The 20,703-nt window shown below is 43.5% G+C and overlaps 1 protein-coding gene across 1 annotated transcript; it reads left to right on the top strand.

The window, feature by feature from the left end:
* Positions 1–98: 98 nt before the first annotated feature.
* Positions 99–20,698, top strand: CCDC137 (coiled-coil domain containing 137). Its single transcript, XM_030208559.1, has 6 exons — positions 99–166; positions 6,161–6,288; positions 8,743–8,959; positions 12,354–12,436; positions 16,670–16,749; positions 20,035–20,698. Exons 1-6 carry the CDS (start codon positions 105–107, stop codon positions 20,242–20,244), a joined length of 780 nt encoding a protein of 259 aa, XP_030064419.1. The 5' UTR covers positions 99–104; the 3' UTR covers positions 20,245–20,698.
* Positions 20,699–20,703: the final 5 nt, after the last annotated feature.

Below are 20,703 nucleotides of genomic sequence, written 5' to 3'. Positions count from 1 at the left end.
AGGGGCGCGAGGATTCCCGGCCAATAGCTTGAAGGCACTGGGGCAGGTGGGCGGGCTGAGCTTAGGTCGGAGGTCGCGCGACGAACTTCCTTCCTGTAGTCGTTATGATGGCGGCGAAGGCGGAACGAGGGTGGAAGGTTCGTGAGGCTTTGCGGCAGCCACACAGGTACGTGGTAGTGTTAAGAGGGCTGTGCCCGATACAGACGGTCGGACTCTACCGCCCTGAGCACAGGAAACGCGGCTGAGAAATTATAGGAAGCCCCCATTGGAGCCCAATGCTGGGGGCGGATCCAGGCCCAGTTTCGCCGCTTTGCATGCAGGGAGTTGTAGTTCATCGAGGTTTTGAGGACTATAAATTTATGCAGCCAGCAGACACTGTGGTAAGAACCAGGAGTGGCCTAGTGGTTAGGGTGGTGGACTTTGGTCCTGAGGAACTGAGTTTGATTCCCACTTGCCATGAGTGGGAAAGCACAGGGTACAAATGTAACAAAAATAAAATAGATACTATTTGAGATTCTACATGGAATGTTGCTACTATTGGAGATTCTACATGGAATGTTAAGTACATAAGTACATAAGTAGTGCCATACTGGGAAAGACCAAAGGTCCATCTAGCCCAGCATCCTGTCACCGACAGTGGCCAATCCAGGTCAAGGGCACCTGGCACGCTCCCCAAACGTAAAAACATTCCAGACAAGTTATACCTAAAAATGAGGAATTTTTCCAGTCCATTTAATAGCGGTCTATGGACTTGTCCTTTAGGAATCTATCTAACCCCTTTTTAAACTCCGTCAAGCTAACCGCCCGTACCACGTTCTCCGGCAATGAATTCCAGAGTCTAATTACACGGGTGAAGAAAAATTTTCTCCGATTCGTTTTAAATTTACCACACTGTAGCTTCAACTCATGCCCTCTAGTCCTAGTATTTTTGGATAGCGTGAACAGTCGCTTCACATCCACCCGATCCATTCCACTCATTATTTTATACACTTCTATCATATCTCCCCTCAGCCGTCTCTTCTCCAAGCTGAAAAGCCCTAGCCTTCTCAGCCTCTCTTCATAGGAAAGTCGTCCCATCCCCACTATCATTTTCGTCGCCCTTCGCTGTACCTTTTCCAATTCTACTATACCTTTTTGAGATACGGAGACCAGTACTGAACACAATACTCCAGGTGCGGTCGCACCATGGAGCGATACAACGGCATTATAACATCCGCACACCTGGACTCCATACCCTTCTTAATAACACCCAACATTCTATTCGCTTTCCTAGCCGCAGCAGCACACTGAGCAGAAGGTTTCAGCGTATCATCGACGACGACACCCAGATCCCTTTCTTGATCCGTAACTCCTAACGCGGAACCTTGCAAGACGTAGCTATAATTCGGGTTCCTCTTACCCACATGCATCACTTTGCACTTGTCAACATTGAACTTCATCTGCCACTTGCACGCCCATTCTCCCAGTCTCACAAGGTCCTCCTGTAATCGTTCACATTCCTCCTGCGACTTGACGACCCTGAATAATTTTGTGTCATCGGCGAATTTAATTACCTCACTAGTTATTCCCATCTCTAGGTCATTTATAAATACATTAAAAAGCAACGGACCCAGCACAGACCCCTGCGGGACCCCACTAACTACCCTCCTCCACTGAGAATACTGGCCACGCAATCCTACTCTCTGCTTCCTATCTTTCAACCAGTTCTTAATCCATAATAATACCCTACCTCCGATTCCATGACTCTGCAATTTCTTCAGGAGTCTTTCGTGCGGCACTTTGTCAAACGCCTTCTGAAAATCCAGATATACAATATCAACCGGCTCCCCATTGTCCACATGTTTGCTTACCCCCTCAAAAAAATGCATTAGATTGGTGAGGCAAGACTTCCCTTCACTAAATCCGTGCTGACTTTGTCTCATCAGTCCATGTTTTTGTATATGCTCTGCAATTTTATTCTTAATAATAGCCTCCACCATCTTGCCCGGCACCGACGTCAGACTCACCGGTCTATAATTTCCCAGATCTCCTCTGGAACCTTTCTTAAAAATCGGAGTAACATTGGCTACCCTCCAGTCTTCCGGTATTACACTCGATTTTAGGGACAGATTGCATATTTCTAACAGTAGCTCCGCAAGTTCATTTTTTAGTTCTATTAATACTCTGGGATGAATACCATCAGGTCCCGGTGATTTACTACTCTTCAGCTTGCTGAACTGACCCATTACATCCTCCAAGGTTACAGAGAATTTGTTTAGTTTCTCCGACTCCCCCGCTTCAAATATTCTTTCCGGCACCGGTGTCCCCCCTAAATCCTCCTCGGTGAAGACCGAAGCAAAGAATTCATTTAATTTCTCCGCTACGGCTTTGTCCTCCTTGATCGCCCCTTTAACACCATTTTCGTCCAGCGGCCCAACCGACTCTTTGGCCGGTTTCCTGCTTTTAATGTATCTAAAAAAGTTTTTACTATGTATTTTTGCTTCCAACGCTAATTTCTTCTCAAAGTCCTTTTTTGCCCTCCTTATCTCCGCTTTGCATTTGGCTTGGCATTCCTTATGATCTATCCTGTTACTTTCCACTAGCAACATTCCATGTAGAAGGCTGCGCAGGCTTCTGTTTCTGTGAGCCTGACATCCTGCACATACGTGCAGGAAGTCAGACTCACAGAAGCAGAAGCCTGCGCGGCCACATTGGTGATCTACAAGGGCCGACTTCTACATGGAATGTTGCTAGTGGAATAGCAACATTCCATATAGAATCTATAGAAATCAAACAAAATAAAACATGGAAAAGAAAATAAGATGATACCTTTTTTATTGGACATAACTTAATACATTTCTTGATTAGCTTTCGAAGGTTGCCCTTCTTCGTCAGATCGGAAATAAGCAAATGTGCTAGCTGACAGTGTATATAAGTGAAAACATTCAAGCATTACTATGACAGTAAAATAGATACCATTGGAGATTCTACATGGAATGTTGCTATTCCACTAGCAACATTCCATGTAGAAGGCTGCGCAGGCTTCTGTTTCTGTGAGTCTGACGTCCTGCACGTACGTACATGCAGGACGTCAGACTCACAGAAGCAGAAGTCTGTGCGGCCACAATAGTGAGGGCCGACTTCTACATGGAATGTTGCTAGTGGAATTCCATGTAGAATCTCAAATAGTAGCAACAGTGGAGGAGTGGCCTAGTGGTTAGGGTGGTGGACTTTGGTCCTGGGGAACTGAGTTTGATTCCCACTTCAGGCACAGGCAGCTCCTTGTGACTCTGGGCAAGTCACTTAAGCCTCCATTGCCCCATGTAAGCCGCATTGAGCCTGCCATGAGTGGGAAAGCGTGGGGTACAAATGTAACAAAATAAAAAAAATAAACTTGGGCTGCTTAGCAGAGATCTGGGGAGAACTGTGGATAAAGTTACCCAGTTCCAGGCTGCAGATTTTGGACAGTCCTAGATTTGACCATCCCATCCTGGTGCATTATTGCAAACGGAAGAATTAGACACTACAAATCCAGGGACTGTCATTTTTTGTGTATGGTGTACAGTGCTACGTATGCCTTGTAGCGCTATAGAAATGACAAGTAGTAGTAGATGTAATTTCAAAACCAGGACTGTCCCAAAAATCTTCAACCTGAAACTGAGTAACTTGTCATTTCTGGAAATCGACACAGGATGACACCTCAGTAGGAGAACACTTTAGGGTTCCTAATCCTATCACATTTAAACCATAAAACTATACAGTTTTGTCACACTCTGATCACCTACCATCTCTCCCTATTTCTCACCCTTCCGCCCTTACGTTTCCACCTGAGACTGCCATTGGAATGCTTTTATGTTTCACTTATATATTACGATATTTGCCATCTTTTGCTCACTTCTGACCCTAAGAAGATATTGCCTTACTTACTTTCCAATTCCTATATCCTGCAGATACCTATACAGTTCAAAGTAGGTCACATAGAAGAAACTGGGAACATCCCAGGAAATGCAAATAATACTAGCAGGGAATTAACATAGTGTCATATCTACAAAAAAATAATTAATGATCAATCCAGTAGTCCCAAAATAAAAAGGTTTGAACTTCCTGTCTAAATGACAGATGATCCGTTAGGCATCGCTCCTGGAAGAGAATTCCATATCAAAACCACTCAATACATAAGTGAAGACTTGGCACGTTTAAGAGATTTAATACCTTTTGCAGTAAGAAAACTTAATTTCATCTGATTGCTAAAGCAGTTACGCAAATTGCCATGTGATACTGAGATGCAGGAGCTATCCCATAAAATATTTTAAAGACCATCATACAGATTTTAAATTTCACACCAGCCTCAACCGGGAGCCAATGCAATCGAACAAAGAGGGGAGTCATCCTATCAAACATTTTGGCATCAAAATAAGCTTAACTGCCGTGTTGTGAATAGTTTGTAGTTTCTTAAGCACAGCTTTTGCACAACATATATAAGCACTGTTACTATAATTCAGTCGGGACAACAGAAGTGCCTGACCTATCAAAGTGAACCTAGGCAGATCAAAATATTTCCTGATGGAATGCAATTTCTTCATTAAAAAAAAAAAAAAAAGATCTTTTAACCTAGATGTCTGTCTGATGTTCCATTGATGAGGTTATGTAATTGAACCCCCTAAAATACAAGTTGTGGATTCCAATGAGTAATGGTCCTCGTCTAACTGAAAGGATAAATTGGTCCAAGGATGATTGGCAGCAGCCACCAGTAGAAATTTGGTCTTTTCTCTATTTAGCTTGAGTTATGGTTGAGAGTCCATGTCTCAATGGTATCAGTATAACATGTTAGTTATAGAGTTATAGTTAGTTATAGAGGAATCCTGTGCAGAAGGAATGGATCCTCAGAAGCTTAGCTGAAATTGGGTGGCGGAGCAGTTGGGGGGAAGAGGGGGTGGTGGTTGGGAGGCGAGGATAGGGGAGGGCAGACTTATATGGTCTGTACCAGAGCCGGTGATGGGAGGCGGGACTGGTGGTTGGGAGGCGGGAAATACTGCTGGGCAGACTTATATGGTCTGTGCCCTGAAAAGGACAGGTACAAATTCAAGGTAAGGTATACACATATGAGTTTGTCTTGGGCAGACTGGATGGACCATGCAGGTCTTTTTCTGCCGTCATCTACTATGTTAGTTGATTTTAGTGCCCTTTTTCAAAGCACATAGACTGTGTGATTAAATGAGCCTCCACGTGTCTCAACTCAACCATAACTAACTGGAATCATTACGGTGATATCTGCATATATTAAAGACCTGAAACCTAGGGGCCTTTTTACTAAGGTGCACTAACAGTTAAGACGTCCATAAGAATATAATGGCTTTCTTATTTAGTGTACACTAATCATTAGCACATGCTAAATCCATTAGCACACCTTAGTAAGAGGACCTCTTAGCTTATCCAATTGAAAGCCGAGGGACTGCAGTAGAACATTATTAACATCAGAGAGAGGGGCGCATTCTGTGGAACTTCACAGTTGGATGATTCATTCTTTATTATGACCACCTGCTAGTTAGAAAACCATGAAACCAGGAGAAAACAGCAGCTGTTAAACCAATCTTACTGAGAATGTTCAACAATAGGTCATGATCTACCAGATCGAAAGCAGTGGAAAGATTGAACTGGAGAACTATCATTTGTCGTCCCTGGCTCAATAGCAATTTCCCAAAGGCCATAAGAGAGCATAGGACTGTGTTCCTTATGAAAACCTGACTGTGCTGTATGTAAAATATTAAACTTGTTCAGATATTTCTCTAGCTGAATTTTTACCCAACCCAAGCTAATCAAAAAAATGGATAAAGTTTGTCCAATAAAAAGGAATCATTTTATCTTTATGTTTTGTTTTGCATTATTTCTAAAAACCAAAAAATAACATACTTGCTCTGAAATACATGGAATGCGTACTCCAGCAGACTTTAGTGTTACAAATCACTGATGCAGTGTTTGGCCAGAAGAAAAGCAGGTGACCTTGGATTTGTTTCTTAAATACCACTTTCACGGTTGTAAAAAAAAAAAATCACGCTTGTAACCATTTTTTAAAATCTGATTATCTTCTACTGGCTGATTATCCTTAATTCTTGAATTATATAATAATATGGCTTTTCACAGAAGCTGACCCACAACATTGCTTTTAACATTAATTATCTAGCAAACAGAAAAAGAAGGTGAACTCTAAACCAAAAAACCTGGATGATCAGGAAATCCCTTTCAAAGTGCGAGAAATCATGAAGAGCAGGAAAGAAATGAAGGAACCAAAGAGAAAAAAGAAAAAAGCTGGTAGGTTATATTTCCTTTTTCTGGAAAAATTATGAGATTCTGTCAGGTGTGGAACACAGAGAGATGCTGAGTATCTTTGAAGAGTATTTCCTGTTATATAAGCAAATGCACTATTGTCTTCTAGTAAATCTAGCTCTTAAGCCTCTGGAGACAGGAAAACGTCTGTTGTATCTGAACTGTAACTCATCTTTTTTTTTAATTGTATGAAGTCTTTATTATCGATTAGAATAAATGATACAAAATGCAATGCGAAGGCTATGTATACATAAACATTATCCATAGCACCATCAAGAATGCCAGAAACTACTATTCCAACTTGCAATAAACAGCACATTATAACTTCATTATTTTGTGAACTTTTCAACATTCCCCTGAATCCCCAACTCCCCCCTCCCTACGTATTCCCCCCCCACACTGAAGCCAACCAGCATCCAAGGCCCCAACCTCCACCTCCAATTACACTATGCATGTCTGATAAAAGGTTCCCAAATCGTGTGCCACCTATGTGTCTGATTACGCCGCTCCGCTATGAGCCTCTCCATCTCACAAACATATCTTAGTTTAGAGAGCCATCTCGCTATTGGAGGAGTCTTAGACTGCTGCCAGCAAGAGGCAATTACAATCCTAGCCGCACCTGTTGCATACCGCGTCAATGTCCGCTGATCTTGTGAAAGGCTTGTCTCCTTAGCTGAAAACAGAAAAAAGGCTCAATTCCAAGGGATCGGGCACCCCAGCCACTTTTGCAACCTACTTTGGATTGATTTCCAAAAGGCCCGTATCCTTACACAGGCCCACCATATATGCCCCATGGTGCCTTTGACCCCACAACCCCTCCAACACAATCCTGACGATGCAGGGTATATACGCTGAAGATGCTCAGGTGTCAAGTACCACCTAAACAGTACCTTTATAGCATTTTCCTTAAAGGGTACATTAGTACTATCCGTTCTATCCTCTCCCACTCAGCTTTTGTCATCTCTAAGCCCAGCTCCCTCTGCCAACTCCCTCTGTGAAGTGTGTATCTTGGCATTTGCAGTCGAATGCAGCTATAGAGGCGAGAAATTAGACCCCGGGTCGTTGCTGGTCCTTCACATACTGCTTCCATAGGCAGCTTCTCCCTAGCGACCACCTCCCGAACTGCCCTTGTGGTGAGAAAATGGGATACCTGTTGATAAGCAAATTCGTCCCTCCCCACCACCGGGAATCGGGCCACAGCCTCATTAAAGGACAACAAGGAATCACCCTCAAACAACTGTCCCCATGTTCGTAAGCCCTCCCCATACCATCTAGTGAATGCTCCTTTGTCAGTCCCAGGGTAAAACATTGGGTTGTAGGCTAACATGAACTGGGGAGCCACATAAGCGTCCCAAGTGGTCTCGGGCCTACGAACTGTAACTCATCTTAAACTACCAATGAAAAGGCACAAGATAAATATACGAGAAATATCTGCAATGAGTCTCGGGGGTCCTTTTACTAAGCTGCGCTGAAAAATGGCCTGTGGCAGTGTAGGCGCGTGTTTTAGGCGTGCACAGAATCATTTTTCAGCGCACCTGCAAAAAAAACCGCCTTTTAAAATTTTTTTTGCTGAAAATGGATGTGCGGCAAAGTGAAAAGTGCCGTGCGTCAATTTTGGGTCTGAGACCTTACCGCCAGCCATTCACCTAGCGGTAAAGCCTCACGCAGTAACTGGGCGGTAATGACTTATGTGCGTCAAATGCTACTTGTCAAGCGTCCGAAAATAAAAATTATTTTTTACACGCGCGCCAAAAATGAAATTACCGCAAGAGCCACGCGGTAACTCCATTTTGGTGTGCGTTGGGTGCGTGTAGACGCTTACGCGGCTTAGTAAAAGGGCCCCTAAATTATTTGCAGGTATAGTTGCCCCGATCATTAAATAATTCACAATTCTCTATAATAGAGTGACCTAACTAACGGCTTCATCTCTTGAAGGCAGATTGAGATAATTTTTTCCTGTTATCCCGTCAATTTGTAGGTCTTGATTTCCGTAGGAGAAGCAGGAAAACAGAGTTACCAGTCCTAGAAGATAGAAAGAGGGAGGACTTAATTTAGCCTGAACCTAATGACCTGGTACAATTGAGCGTATCCTCATGCGTAGAAACTATTGAGTGACAAAAGCAGACCTTAATTTGAAGTAGGGCATTTTGCCTTGGTGAATGTACATTTCTAATTTCACTTGTTTAGTTTTATACAGTGTTTTGTTTTGATCTGTTCCCATTTCACTGAAATGTGATTTGTCTCAGGCTTATCTTTAGAAAGACAAATAATCCGGTCCAAAACCCAAAGGAAAACCAAGTAGCAGATAGGAAAGTCATCTAGGAAAGCTGAATCATGACAGCTAAATTATTAGTATTTGGCAGGAGTATTACCTAATATCTTTGTGACTCCAGTGCTGAATGCCCTCTTTTGTAAGTGGGGTTCTTTTGTTTTCTCAAGCGATCAGGAGCAAGCATGGTCCAGGATTCCAAAGCGATATCCCAGTTCCTAAATTTAAGAGGCAAAAGGGGGAATCTGTGGATGGGTACCTGAGTCGAATGGACAGAGCAACACAGCACGTGATGTTCCTTACCAAAAATCAATTAGAGCGGGAACCTGAAAAGGAACGAGTGATGGACAAGAATCTCCAGAAAACCAAATCCCAGAGAAAGAAAGAGTGAGTCTTAGATGTTTTTATTTCAAGACAATGCAAGACAGTTAAATATTCAAAAACCATTCAATACAATAATCATTTTGTCTGAAACATTTTAACATTTCAATCTGTCTCAACCCCCTCCCCTCCTCTCCCTCTCTTCCTAACCCTTCTAAGCAACTTATGAATTCAATATCTTGCTTTTTGTTACAGGAGTAAGAGTGTCCCAAAAGGGGGACCAGGTTTTGAGGCCAAGTTTTTAATTCCTTTTTTCTCTATAGCACATGCTTGAATCATTGCTGATCTCCAATGTGATATACTCGGCTGATCTGTTACCAACCACAATTGCAGAATGACACGTTTTGCCATTAAAACTGTTCTTTTCAGGAATGCCCTGAATCCTGCTGGAGCCGGCCTCTGTATCTCGAATAAATCAAACAGCTGCCTGGCGGTTGGTTGCCGTGTGCAATTCCACATTTGGGATACATGTCTGCTCAACTCAGTCCAGAAAGCGCTAATTGGAGCACAAACCCAATACATGTGCCCCAAATGGGCAGGAGAGTGCATGCATTTTGGACGCTCATCAGACTCTCGCATTGTAGCTTTAAACGCTCTGTGCGGTGATATGTGCAGACGCAGCAAAAATTTATATTGTAACTCCCACCAGGCGGCATTGTCTGTTAAAGTAGATATGGATTTAAGGCAAGACTGAAATGTTCCAGCTCTTTTTATGCATGTATTAAGTAATCGGGTTTATTAACTAGCTTTATGGAGAGGTTCACTCAAGACAGTGTACAGCCGACCTGAACATGCATACCTTGGTGGAAAGGAGAAACAGGGGAGACACGATACAGACATTCAAATATTTGAATGGTATTAATCCGCAAACTAACCCTTTCAAGAGACGGGAAGATGGTAGAACTAGAGGACATGAATTGAGGTTGAAGGGGGGGGGGGGGGCAGACTCAGGACTAATGTCAGGAAGTATTTTTTCATGGAAAGGGTGGTGGATACATAGAATGCTCTCCCGTGGGAGGTGGTGGGATGAAAACGGTAATGGAATTCAAACATGTGTGGGATAAACACAAAGGAATCCTGTTTAGAAGGAATGGATCCACGGAATTGTAGCGGAGATTGGGTGGCAACACCGGTAGTTGGGAAGCGAAACCAGTGCTGGGCAGAGTTCTACAGTCTCCGCTCTTATCGTAACTGATTAGATAAGGATGCTGCCAGTCAACATAGCATTGTGAAGTTTGCTGAGTAAGCTTGGGAAGCACTTATGTAAGGTGGTTGTAGGACTACTTTTAGGGGTTCACTTTGCTTTTTACCCCTATTAGTTTTTTTACCCCTGACGCAGCCTGAGGGCGAAACGTGGCCACGTCGGGTAACTTGTAATAAACCACTTCTTCTGTTACCCTCCTGTTCTATTTTTTTGTCTTTTTTGACCTGAGAGTAGCAAGGACAAATCAAACTCGGGTATAGGTATAAAATATCGAATACCATGTAAAATGAGTTTATCTTGTTGGGCAGACTGGATGGACCATACAGGTCTTTATCTGCCGTCATTTACTATGTTACAACTTGACATAAACAATTTCCATTGTGTTAACAGTGTAACAATAGTAAAATGACCAGATGATAAACATAAAATCCGTGAGGTAAACTTGGCAAGTTAAATCCTAGCAATAGTAATGATATGACACACAGTATAAGAATATCCATATTAAAAACAGCACAATATATAGCAGAAATATGATAAACTAGTAAAAAAGGCCCGTTTCTGACACAAATGAAACGGGCGCTAGCAAGGTTTTCCTCGGAGTGTGTATGTTTGGGAGAGTGTATGTGAGAGTGACTGTTTGAGAGTCAGAGTGAAAGTGTGAGTGTGTGAGAGAGTGAGTCTGGGTGTGAGTGTGTTTGTGAGAGAGTGTGTGTGTGAGAATGAGAGTGTGTGCAAGTGTGTATGTGAGACACAGTGTGAGAGAGAGAGTGTGTGTGTGGGCGAGAGAGAGAGTCTGGGTGTGAGTGTGTTTGTGAGAGAGTGTGTGTGTGAGAATGAGAGTGTGTGCAAGTGTGTATGTGAGACACAGTGTGAGAGAGAGTGTGTGTGTGTGTGTGGCAGAAATATGATAAATGTTGGCAGAATACAAATGATATACCATAAGGGCTTTGTTTATATATATGAAGATAAGTGTTTTGCTTTTTCTACCACTGGATACATTCTAATTCCTGGCTACTCTCATATAAATCAGAGCAATACTGAAGGGTTGTAGGTCATTGTGAGAGTGAATTTTCATCACTGTATGACTTGAACTTTTAATCCTTCGTAAGCACTTGGTTTGTTCTGGCTAGTTGGTTGCACGAGTACTTTTACCGAGGGAAAACTGATGATGGTTTATTGAAGCGAGTAATGAGCAGCATTTTCATTCAGATTTTAAGCTCCAGAGTTCTGGTGGGTTCCATGCACTGAAGGTTCTCCTCAATCTAAGTAGATTATTAACTTTTTTAACTGCTGGGGTAGGGGGGACATATGCAGTTAGCTCTGAGTCTGGGAATATGTCCCCTTCAGAGATCCTGTGCTCTTAATCTTTTCTGCTGCATGCTGCCATCCCACAGTGTTTTAAAGGGAGGAAATCTGGTGCAAGAGCTGGATTCCACATGTATATATTAAACTGGGGCTTCATTATGTGTAGGCATAATTTGGGTCCACCTGTGAAAATTTCAGGTTTGGGGAAAAAACACTTCCCCTTTCAACTCTCCAATCTTAAATCCCTACCTACCTCATGTACTTCGTACCCTCTGTCCACCGAAGGACTATGGCCAGACCAATATAATTCAACCTAACTCGTCTTCATGTGTGGAGGAGTGGCCTAGTGGTTAGGGTGATGGACTCTGGTCCTGGGGAACTGAGGAACTGAGTTTGATTCCCACTTCAGGCACAGGCAGCTCCTTGTGACTCTGAGCAAGTCACTTAACCCTCCATTACCCCAGGTACAAATAAGTACCTGTATATGTAAGCCGCATTGAGCCTGCCATGAGTGGGAAAGTGCGGGGTACAAATGTAACTAAAAAAAAAAAAAAATCCTCTCTTTGTAATTCTCCAACAATGACTCATGTAAACCCAATTGAATCTCCTAAGGCCGTTGCCTATCCTAGTACTTCTGCGAGACACCTCTTATCATCTCTTGCTGTATCTATCGATTTGTTTAACCCCATTCAACAATTTGTTATCCCCACTCGTTACCCTTGTAAGCCACATGGAAACCTACCAGTAGGTGGGAAAATGCGGGATACAGACGGAATAAATAAATACATTTAGTTCATTGTGCAAAGGGAGCAAAGAGTCACCAGCTCTTCATGTTTTGCTGCTCTTAGGAGTTTTATGTGCTCAGCCTTCAATTATTTTGTGTCATTTCAGCTTTGACAGAAAAAAGTTAGATAAATTCTTGAGGAAAAAGGAAGAGAAGAAGGAAATGAGGCTGGAAAAGGAGCTGTTTGAAGGTAAGCTTTACTTGGGCTGTGCCTGGGAATCTTAAATGGATCTAGTCGGGAGCAAGGGGCAAATAGCAGGATATTCCTTTTAAGCCTCCCTGGGTGGAGGGTTTCTGTATCCCAGGGGCCTTTAATAATAGAAAAGGCTTAACATGAATGTTAGTGTTTCTAGAAAACTTTTGCAAGGGAATAAGTATGATCAAATATCACTTCCTTGCTCTGTCTAGTACATAAGTACATAAGTAGTGCCATACTGGGAAAGACCAAAGGTCCATCTAGCCCAGCATCCTGTCACCGACAGTGGCCAATCCAGGTCAAGGGCACCTGGCACGCTCCCCAAACGTAAAAACATTCCAGACAAGTTATACCAAGTCCATTTAATAGCGGTCTATGGACTTGTCCTTTAGGAATCTATCTAACCCCTTTTTAAACTCCGTCAAGCTAACCGCCCGTACCACGTTCTCCGGCAATGAATTCCAGAGTCTAATTACACGTTGGGTGAAGAAAAATTTTCTCCGATTCGTTTTAAATTTACCACACTGTAGCTTCAACTCATGCCCTCTAGTCCTATTATTTTTGGATAGCGTGAACAGTCGCTTCACATCCACCCGATCCATTCCACTCATTATTTTATACACTTCTATCATATCTCCCCTCAGCCGTCTCTTCTCCAAGCTGAAAAGCCCTAGCCTTCTCAGCCTCTCTTCATAGGAAAGTCGTCCCATCCCCACTATCATTTTCGTCGCCCTTCGCTGTACCTTTTCCAATTCTACTATATCTTTTTTGAGATACGGAGACCAGTACTGAACACAATACTCCAGGTGCGGTCGCACCATGGAGCGATACAACGGCATTATAACATCCGCACACCTGGACTCCATACCCTTCCTAATAACACCCAACATTCTATTCGCTTTCCTAGCCGCAGCAGCACACTGAGCAGAAGGTTTCAGCGTATCATCGACGACGACACCCAGATCCCTTTCTTGATCCGTAACTCCTAACGCGGAACCTTGCAAGACGTAGCTATAATTCGGGTTCCTCTTACCCACATGCATCACTTTGCAATTGTCAACATTGAACTTCATCTGCCACTTGCACGCCCATTCTCCCAGTCTCGCAAGGTCCTCCTGTAATCGTTCACATTCCTCCTGCGACTTGATGACCCTGAATAATTTTGTGTCATCGGCGAATTTAATTACCTCACTAGTTATTCCCATCTCTAGGTCATTTATAAATACATTAAAAAGCAACGGACCCAGCACAGACCCCTGCGGGACCCCACTAACTACCCTCCTCCACTGAGAATACTGGCCACGCAATCCTACTCTCTGCTTCCTATCTTTCAACCAGTTCTTAATCCATAATAATACCCTACCTCCGATTCCATGACTCTGCAATTTCTTCAGGAGTCTTTCGTGCGGCACTTTGTCAAACGCCTTCTGAAAATCCAGATATACAATATCAACCGGCTCCCCATTGTCCACATGTTTGCTTACCCCCTCAAAAAAATGCATTAGATTGGTGAGGCAAGACTTCCCTTCACTAAATCCGTGCTGACTTTGTCTCATCAGTCCATGTTTTTGTATATGCTCTGCAATTTTATTCTTAATAATAGCCTCCACCATCTTGCCCGGCACCGACGTCAGACTCACCGGTCTATAATTTCCCGGATCTCCTCTGGAACCCTTCTTAAAAATCGGAGTAACATTGGCTACCCTCCAGTCTTCCGGTACTACACTCGATTTTAGGGACATTGTTCTAATGTTATTCACTTTGGATGCAGAACTTTGATTGTAAGTGAACCTGCCTCCTTTGTTTCTTTTCAGTCTGGAATTTGCAGGTCCTGAAGCAAATGAATAGGAGAGAGGTTGGGTGGGATGTGTGCACACAGCAGGGGGAAACAGGAACAGCTTCACATCATTTTATACATCATTTTATACATGAAAATTTCATCTTTTCAGTCAAGAGCAAACTGTGTACCATAGACGTAAACACATTTCCTTGTTGTCTTAGACTATTTCAGAGAAGCGGGTGTTGTGTCCATTGACCAGCAGGTGGAGATAGAGAGCTCAGAACTGTGGTGTGCTCTATAAGACCGGTACCCAGTTCCCACAATTCAGTATTTTCTATCTCCAGCAGGTCTGATGAAGGTGGGCTCCGCAGCTCCTGATTTTTTTTTTCCCCCAGTGGTGCTCCTGGTCCAGTTGATCATCTGGCTCCCAGTTGAACTTGAGGATTTCCTTGCCTCACGGGGTTTCATACCTAGGTCACTGTTCGTGCCCCCTATTCCTTTTCCCCCGTCTTCTGTTTCTGTCTGGTCTCCATCCCTTCCCTGTTGTGGGATTGGGGGGGGGGGGGGGTAAGAGGGAAGAGGCATTGCAGAGTGGATTTTTGCTCATCTGCCTTCGGGGCTGTGAGAGAGACTGGCCATAAGTGAAGCACTGATCGGGGAGGGGAGGGGCCTGGGGTAAGTGCCAGCAGCATGTGCACAACCTCCCCCCCCCCCCCCCAAAAAAAAAAAAAAAAAACAACAACAACAAAATTGCCTATTCGGTAGTTTGATTGTGGCTGCTTCTTGTTTGAGTCTCAACTGCTTAGTGGCTCCCTCCCAGTGCAGTGTGCTTTGTCCTTCCTTCCTCCCACACATTGGGCCTGTGGAGGTGCCTGCAGAGGTGGTGAAGCACTGTTCGTGCTGTGGGCCATGCCGCTCCCAAGTTCCCAGCCGCTGATTCTCGGTCTCCCTACGATCCCTTTCAGGAAACTGCGGGAACAGCAGCTATTTTGGATTCGTGGGAGAGTGTTGGCAGCAGAGCTCTCCATGCGATCCTCTCAGGAGGCAGAGTCTTTTGTTGCTGCGAGCTGTCAGGCTGAGCCTCAGAGATCCTATTTTTCACCCAAATTTGTTCTATTGATGGGTCAGATTTTTTTTTTTTAATTGAAGCAGAGTCAAGCTGCGTCCCTGCTGCTGCTTCTCTTCTCCCTCCTGATCCTAAGCAGGTTCAGGTGGAATCCCTGGAGTTTAGTGACACTCATTCTACATAGTAACATAGTAGATGACGGCAGATAAAGACCTGAATGGTCCATCCAGTCTGCCCAACAAGATAATCTCATTACATATGGTATGTGATATGTATACCTGGTCTTGATTTATCCTTGCCATTTTCAGGGCATAGACCGTAGAAGTCTGCCCAGCACTGTCCTTGTTCTAAAATTTCTGAAGTTAACGTCGAAGCCCCAACAGCTCCACTCCATCCCTTCCAAATCTATTCAGCCACGGTCTGCCCAGCGCTGACCTTGTTCTCCAGCTTCTGAAGCTGAATCTGTCAAAACACGGTCAGAGCACAGACCATAGAACTCTGCCCAGTAATGGCTTTGTTTCTTGGATCCATTCCTTCTAAACAGGATTCCTTTATGTTTATCCCTCGCTTTTTTTGAATTTCGTTACTGTTTTCATCTCCACCACCTCTCGCAGGAGGGCATTCCAGGTATCTACCACCCTCTCCGTGAAAAAATACTTCCTGACATTATTCCTGAGTCTGCCCCCTTTCAACCTCAATTCATGTCCTCTCGTTCTAGCGCCTTCCCATCTCTGGAAAAGGTTTATTTGCGGATTAATTCCTTTCAAATATTTGAATGTCTACCATATATCATCCCTGTTTCTCCTTTCCTCCAGAATAGACATGTTCGGGTCAGTAAGTCTCTCCTACATCCTGCAGCGCAGTTTCAATACCAATTTTGTCACTTTTCTCTGAACCACTTCAAGTTTTTTTTTTACATCCTTAGTAACATATGGTCTCCAAAACTGAACACACTACTCTAAATGGGTCCTCACCTTTCTTCTACTGGTTATACCTCTCTCTGTGTTGCTGAGTTCCTTTTTTCAGGACTGGTTTCTCTTCGGATGCCTCCAGGATTTGTGAATTATGTTGGATGTGGTGGCATGCTGGGAGAGGATGTCAGATATGTTCTCGCATCTACCTTCTTGTGTGCTACTGCTGGTTACTGGCAAATACTGAATTGCGGGAGCTGGGTACAGGTCTAGAGCACACCACAATTCTGAGTTCTCTATCTCCACCTGCTGGATGATGGACACAACTCCTGCTTCTCTGAAATAGTCTTAAGGACTAAAGGAAAGAAAATTATCAGGCAAGATGTCATTTCTCCTTCTTTCTAGTTAAAAACGAAACAAACCTTGTGACCTGCTGTTTTTATGATTGTGCAACATATATTGTCTTTCAGATCAGGTGAAATTTGGAGAGGTTGCAATGCAACCACCGTCTCTCACAGCCAAACCCAGAAAGAGTGCTGTGAAAGGAAAGGTAATAATGCTCGGATATCAAAAAGCCACCAAGCTTTCAGTCTAATGGCAACTGTCCCACTGCCTTCCCCAACACACACATATCTCTTGTTAATCTGAGAGTTCCTGCTACCAAGCCCTAAACCTGTCCCTGTCATTATCGCCCAAATTCTATAAACTTGTGTGGTCATGTTCATGTGCAGGTATCGAATAATGGCAGTTATGCCCATAACTTAATTGTTAAATTAGTCAGTAATTGGTACTATTTACTAGGTGGTAATTGGCAGTATTTCGCAGTTACAGTGTAACACTTTCTTTAGCCTGCAGCTGCTGGGGGGGCTTTGGATGTGCGGGGGGGGGGGGGGATTGATGGGTCAGGGGCGTCCTCAGCACATGTGCGAGCATTTTCACTAGCCTTTGTCATGGCGTAAGTGCTCGTCGCTAAATTTAGGTGCTAAAATGTGGACGCACTAGGGTTCTGTAAGGATGATACGCACGTAATTGCCGATATAGAATTTGTGCTTAGCGGAAGCGTTTTAACGCTCGAGGCGACCTTTTATAAAATGACCCCCTAACCCCCGGATTCAATAGAGGTCACCCAGAGGTGGGCGCGGATCCCAGATGTGTGCGTAAACTGATCAGTCAAGTGTTAACAATCAGTTGTTGGCGTTAACAAGCACTTAATTGGCAGAAATCAGGAGTTAAGCATGCATCTGACCTAACCCTGTTATATTACATGGGCACCTATATTTCATCACGCGCAGCTGAAAAGGAGGTGTGGCCATGGGTGGGTTGAGGCGTTCCCAGAAATTAGCTTGGTTTGACTGCAGCAGGGGGAGGCCAGTGGCAATGGTGCAACTCAGGCAGCAACGTCTGCTGTCTTGGACTAGAGTCACCCTTTTGCACTATGATGCTGAGGGCATGATGGTGTTGGACATGGAGGCAGGGGGAGGGGGGAGGACACAGCTCGAAACATAGCGCTGAGAGAAGGCTGGGAGCAGGGGGTGAGTGAGGTAGAGCATCTGCCACTGCTGCAAGTGCTGACATGGAATGTTGCTACTATTTGAGATCCTGTTGCTACTATTTGAGATTCTACGTGGAATGTTGCCAGTGGAGGAGTGGCCTAGTGGTTAGTACAGTGGAACATGGAATGTTGCTACTATTTGAGATTCTACATAGAATGTTGCTAGTGGAGGATGGGATTCTACATGGATTGTTGCTACTATTTGAGATTCTACATGGAATGTTGCTACTATTTGAGATTCTGTTGCTACTGTTTGAGATTCTACGTGGAATGTTGCTATTATTTGAGATTCTGTTGCTACTATTTGAGATTCTACATGGAATGTTGCTAGTGGAGGAGTTGTGTAGTGGTTAGTGCAGTGGAACATGGAATGTTGCTACTGTTTGAGATTCTACATAGAATGTTGCTAGTGGAGGATGAGATTCTACATGGATTGTTGCTACTATTTGAGATTCTACATGGAATGTTGCTAGTGGAGGATGAGATTCTACATGGATTGTTGCTAGTGGAGGAGTAGCCTAGTGGTTAGTGCAGTGGAACATGGAATGTTGCTACTATTTGAGATTCTACTTAGAATGTTGCTAGTGGAGGATGAGATTCTACATGGATTGTTGCTAGTGGAGGAGTAGCCTAGTGGTTAGTGCAGTGGAACATGGAATGTTGCTAGTATTTGAGATTCTATATAGAATGTTGCTAGTGGAGGATGAGATTCTACATGGATTGTTGCTACTATTTGAGATTCTATGTGGAATGTTGCTATTATTTGAGATTCTGTTGCTACTATTTGAGATTCTACATGGAATGTTGCTAGTGGAGGAGTAGCCTAGTGGTTAGTGCAGTGGAACATGGAATGTTGCTACTGTTTGAGATTCTACATAGAATGTTGCTAGTGGAGGATGAGATTCTACATGGATTGTTGCTACTATTTGAGATTCTACATGGAATGTTGCTAGTGGAGGATGAGATTCTACATGGATTGTTGCTAGTGGAGGAGTAGCCTAGTGGTTAGTGCAGTGGAACATGGAATGTTGCTACTATTTGAGATTCTACTTAGAATGTTGCTAGTGGAGGATGAGATTCTACATGGATTGTTGCTAGTGGAGGAGTAGCCTAGTGGTTAGTGCAGTGGAACATAGAATGTTGCTACTATTTGAGATCCTGTTGCTACTATTTGAGATTCTACATGGAATGTTGCTAGTGGAGGAGTAGCCTAGTGGTTAGTGCAGTGGAACATGGAATGTTGCTAGTATTTGAGATTCTATATAGAATGTTGCTAGTGGAGGATGAGATTCTACATGGATTGTTGCTACTATTTGAGATTCTACGTGGAATGTTGCTATTATTTGAGATTCTGTTGCTACTATTTGCGATTCTACATGGAATGTTGCTAGTGGAGGAGTAGCCTAGTGGTTAGTGCAGTGGAACATGGAATGTTGCTACTTTTTGAGATTCTACATAGAATGTTGCTAGTGGAGGATGAGATTCTACATGGATTGTTGCTACTATTTGAGATTCTATGTGGAATGTTGCTATTATTTGAGATTCTGTTGCTACTATTTGAGATTCTACATGGAATGTTGCTACTATTGAGATTCTACGTGGAATGTTGCTAGTGGAGGAGTGGCCTAGTGGTTAGTGCAGCAGACTTTGATCACTTAACCCTCCATTGCCCCAGGTACAAATAAGTACCTGTATATAATATGTTAACCACTTTGATTGTAACCACAGAAAGGCGGTATATCAAGTCCCTTCCCCTTTCCTTTATTACCTGGAGAACAGGGAATTTCGAGGGAAGGGCTCAACTTTGTGTCCCTTTCTGTGTCTGTTGAATCATGGTAGCACCCTAATTATTATTGTAAAGGACTTTCAGGACCTAGTTTTCATGAAAAGCTTAATAAAAATATTGATTCTGGCCTGTGGAAGATGATGTATTCTGTCAGCAAGCTGTTCGCTGTTTGGGGAGGCTATGTGGTCAAACCAGGTTGGTGCATTTGGGGTGGTTATGTGAAGGATTGAATCCTGCTTGAAGGGGCATTTTGAGGGGAGGAGTGTGAGTGAAAAGAGTGGTTACCACCTCTGTGTAACGGAGGAGGATCCTGGGTGGGGAGGTTTGGGGAATGCTTATGGAACAGTGGATACAGGTATGATGTGAGATAGGGGTGTGGAGGAGAGCTTTCAGGGACTGAAAAGGGGTTTCCTCCTGTTCTACTGCTTAAGGGTTTATTTGTTTGTCTTATGCTACGATAGTGAATTAATATTTTTGTTCTGTTCTATTTTCTGAAGCCTGGGGAGAAAGAGCTTCTTCTGAAATCCCTGTTAGACCAAAAGAGCCCCTTGCATGTGACGAAGCCACCCACGGTGTCCTTGGCACGACAGAGGATGATGGCGGAAGAGAGAGATCGGGTAATTCAGGCCTATAGAGACTTAAAGAAGCAGAGACATCAAACTTTGCCCCAGGCAGGTCACAGGACTGAGCTGAGCAATATGGACTAACACTCAGGAAAGTGACACAAGGTTCGGTGAATACGTATTTCACTGAAACTTCTTGTATGTTGCGCTGGGTGAGAACTGCCTGCCCACCTCCATGATCTGAAGAAATCAAATGGAGGTGGAGATTTCTGTGAAATAAATGCTCATGGATTGATATATTGCCTTTCTGTGGTACAACCAAACGGTTTACATTTATTATATACAGGATTTCCGCCAGACTCCTTGATCTGTGCAGTGAATAGTTAAACTGCTGAGGGGGGAGAGGGATCCCCCAGTTTTCCTAAGCTCATTTTTTTTTTCTTCTGAGATCTGGCCAGGATTGTTAATGTATGCAAAGCTTCTCATGATGTGCGCTAGTGAATGAAAGTGTGCGTGAACGTGGCTTCCACTGCACTTGCACACTTTCGGATCGCTGTTTCTCTGCAATTGGAATCAAATTAAAAGAGCTTCCAAATTCTGTGT

Source organism: Microcaecilia unicolor, chromosome 6, assembly GCF_901765095.1.
Source record: "Microcaecilia unicolor chromosome 6, aMicUni1.1, whole genome shotgun sequence".
NCBI classification, from domain to species: domain Eukaryota; kingdom Metazoa; phylum Chordata; class Amphibia; order Gymnophiona; family Siphonopidae; genus Microcaecilia; species Microcaecilia unicolor.
The sequence above is the reverse complement of the archived record's forward strand: the minus strand, read 5'-3'. Positions and strand labels throughout refer to the sequence as shown.

Excerpts from the sequence above, each read along its gene's own strand:
- CCDC137 (XM_030208559.1), top strand. The coding sequence starts at position 105 with ATGATGGCGGCGAAGGCGGAACGAGGGTGGAAGGTTCGTGAGGCTTTG. Across the intron at positions 167-6,160 it reads GCTTTGCGGCAGCCACACAG|CAAACAGAAAAAGAAGGTGA; the intron begins GTACGTGGTAGT and ends TTAATTATCTAG. Across the intron at positions 12,437-16,669 it reads GGAAAAGGAGCTGTTTGAAG|ATCAGGTGAAATTTGGAGAG; the intron begins GTAAGCTTTACT and ends ATTGTCTTTCAG.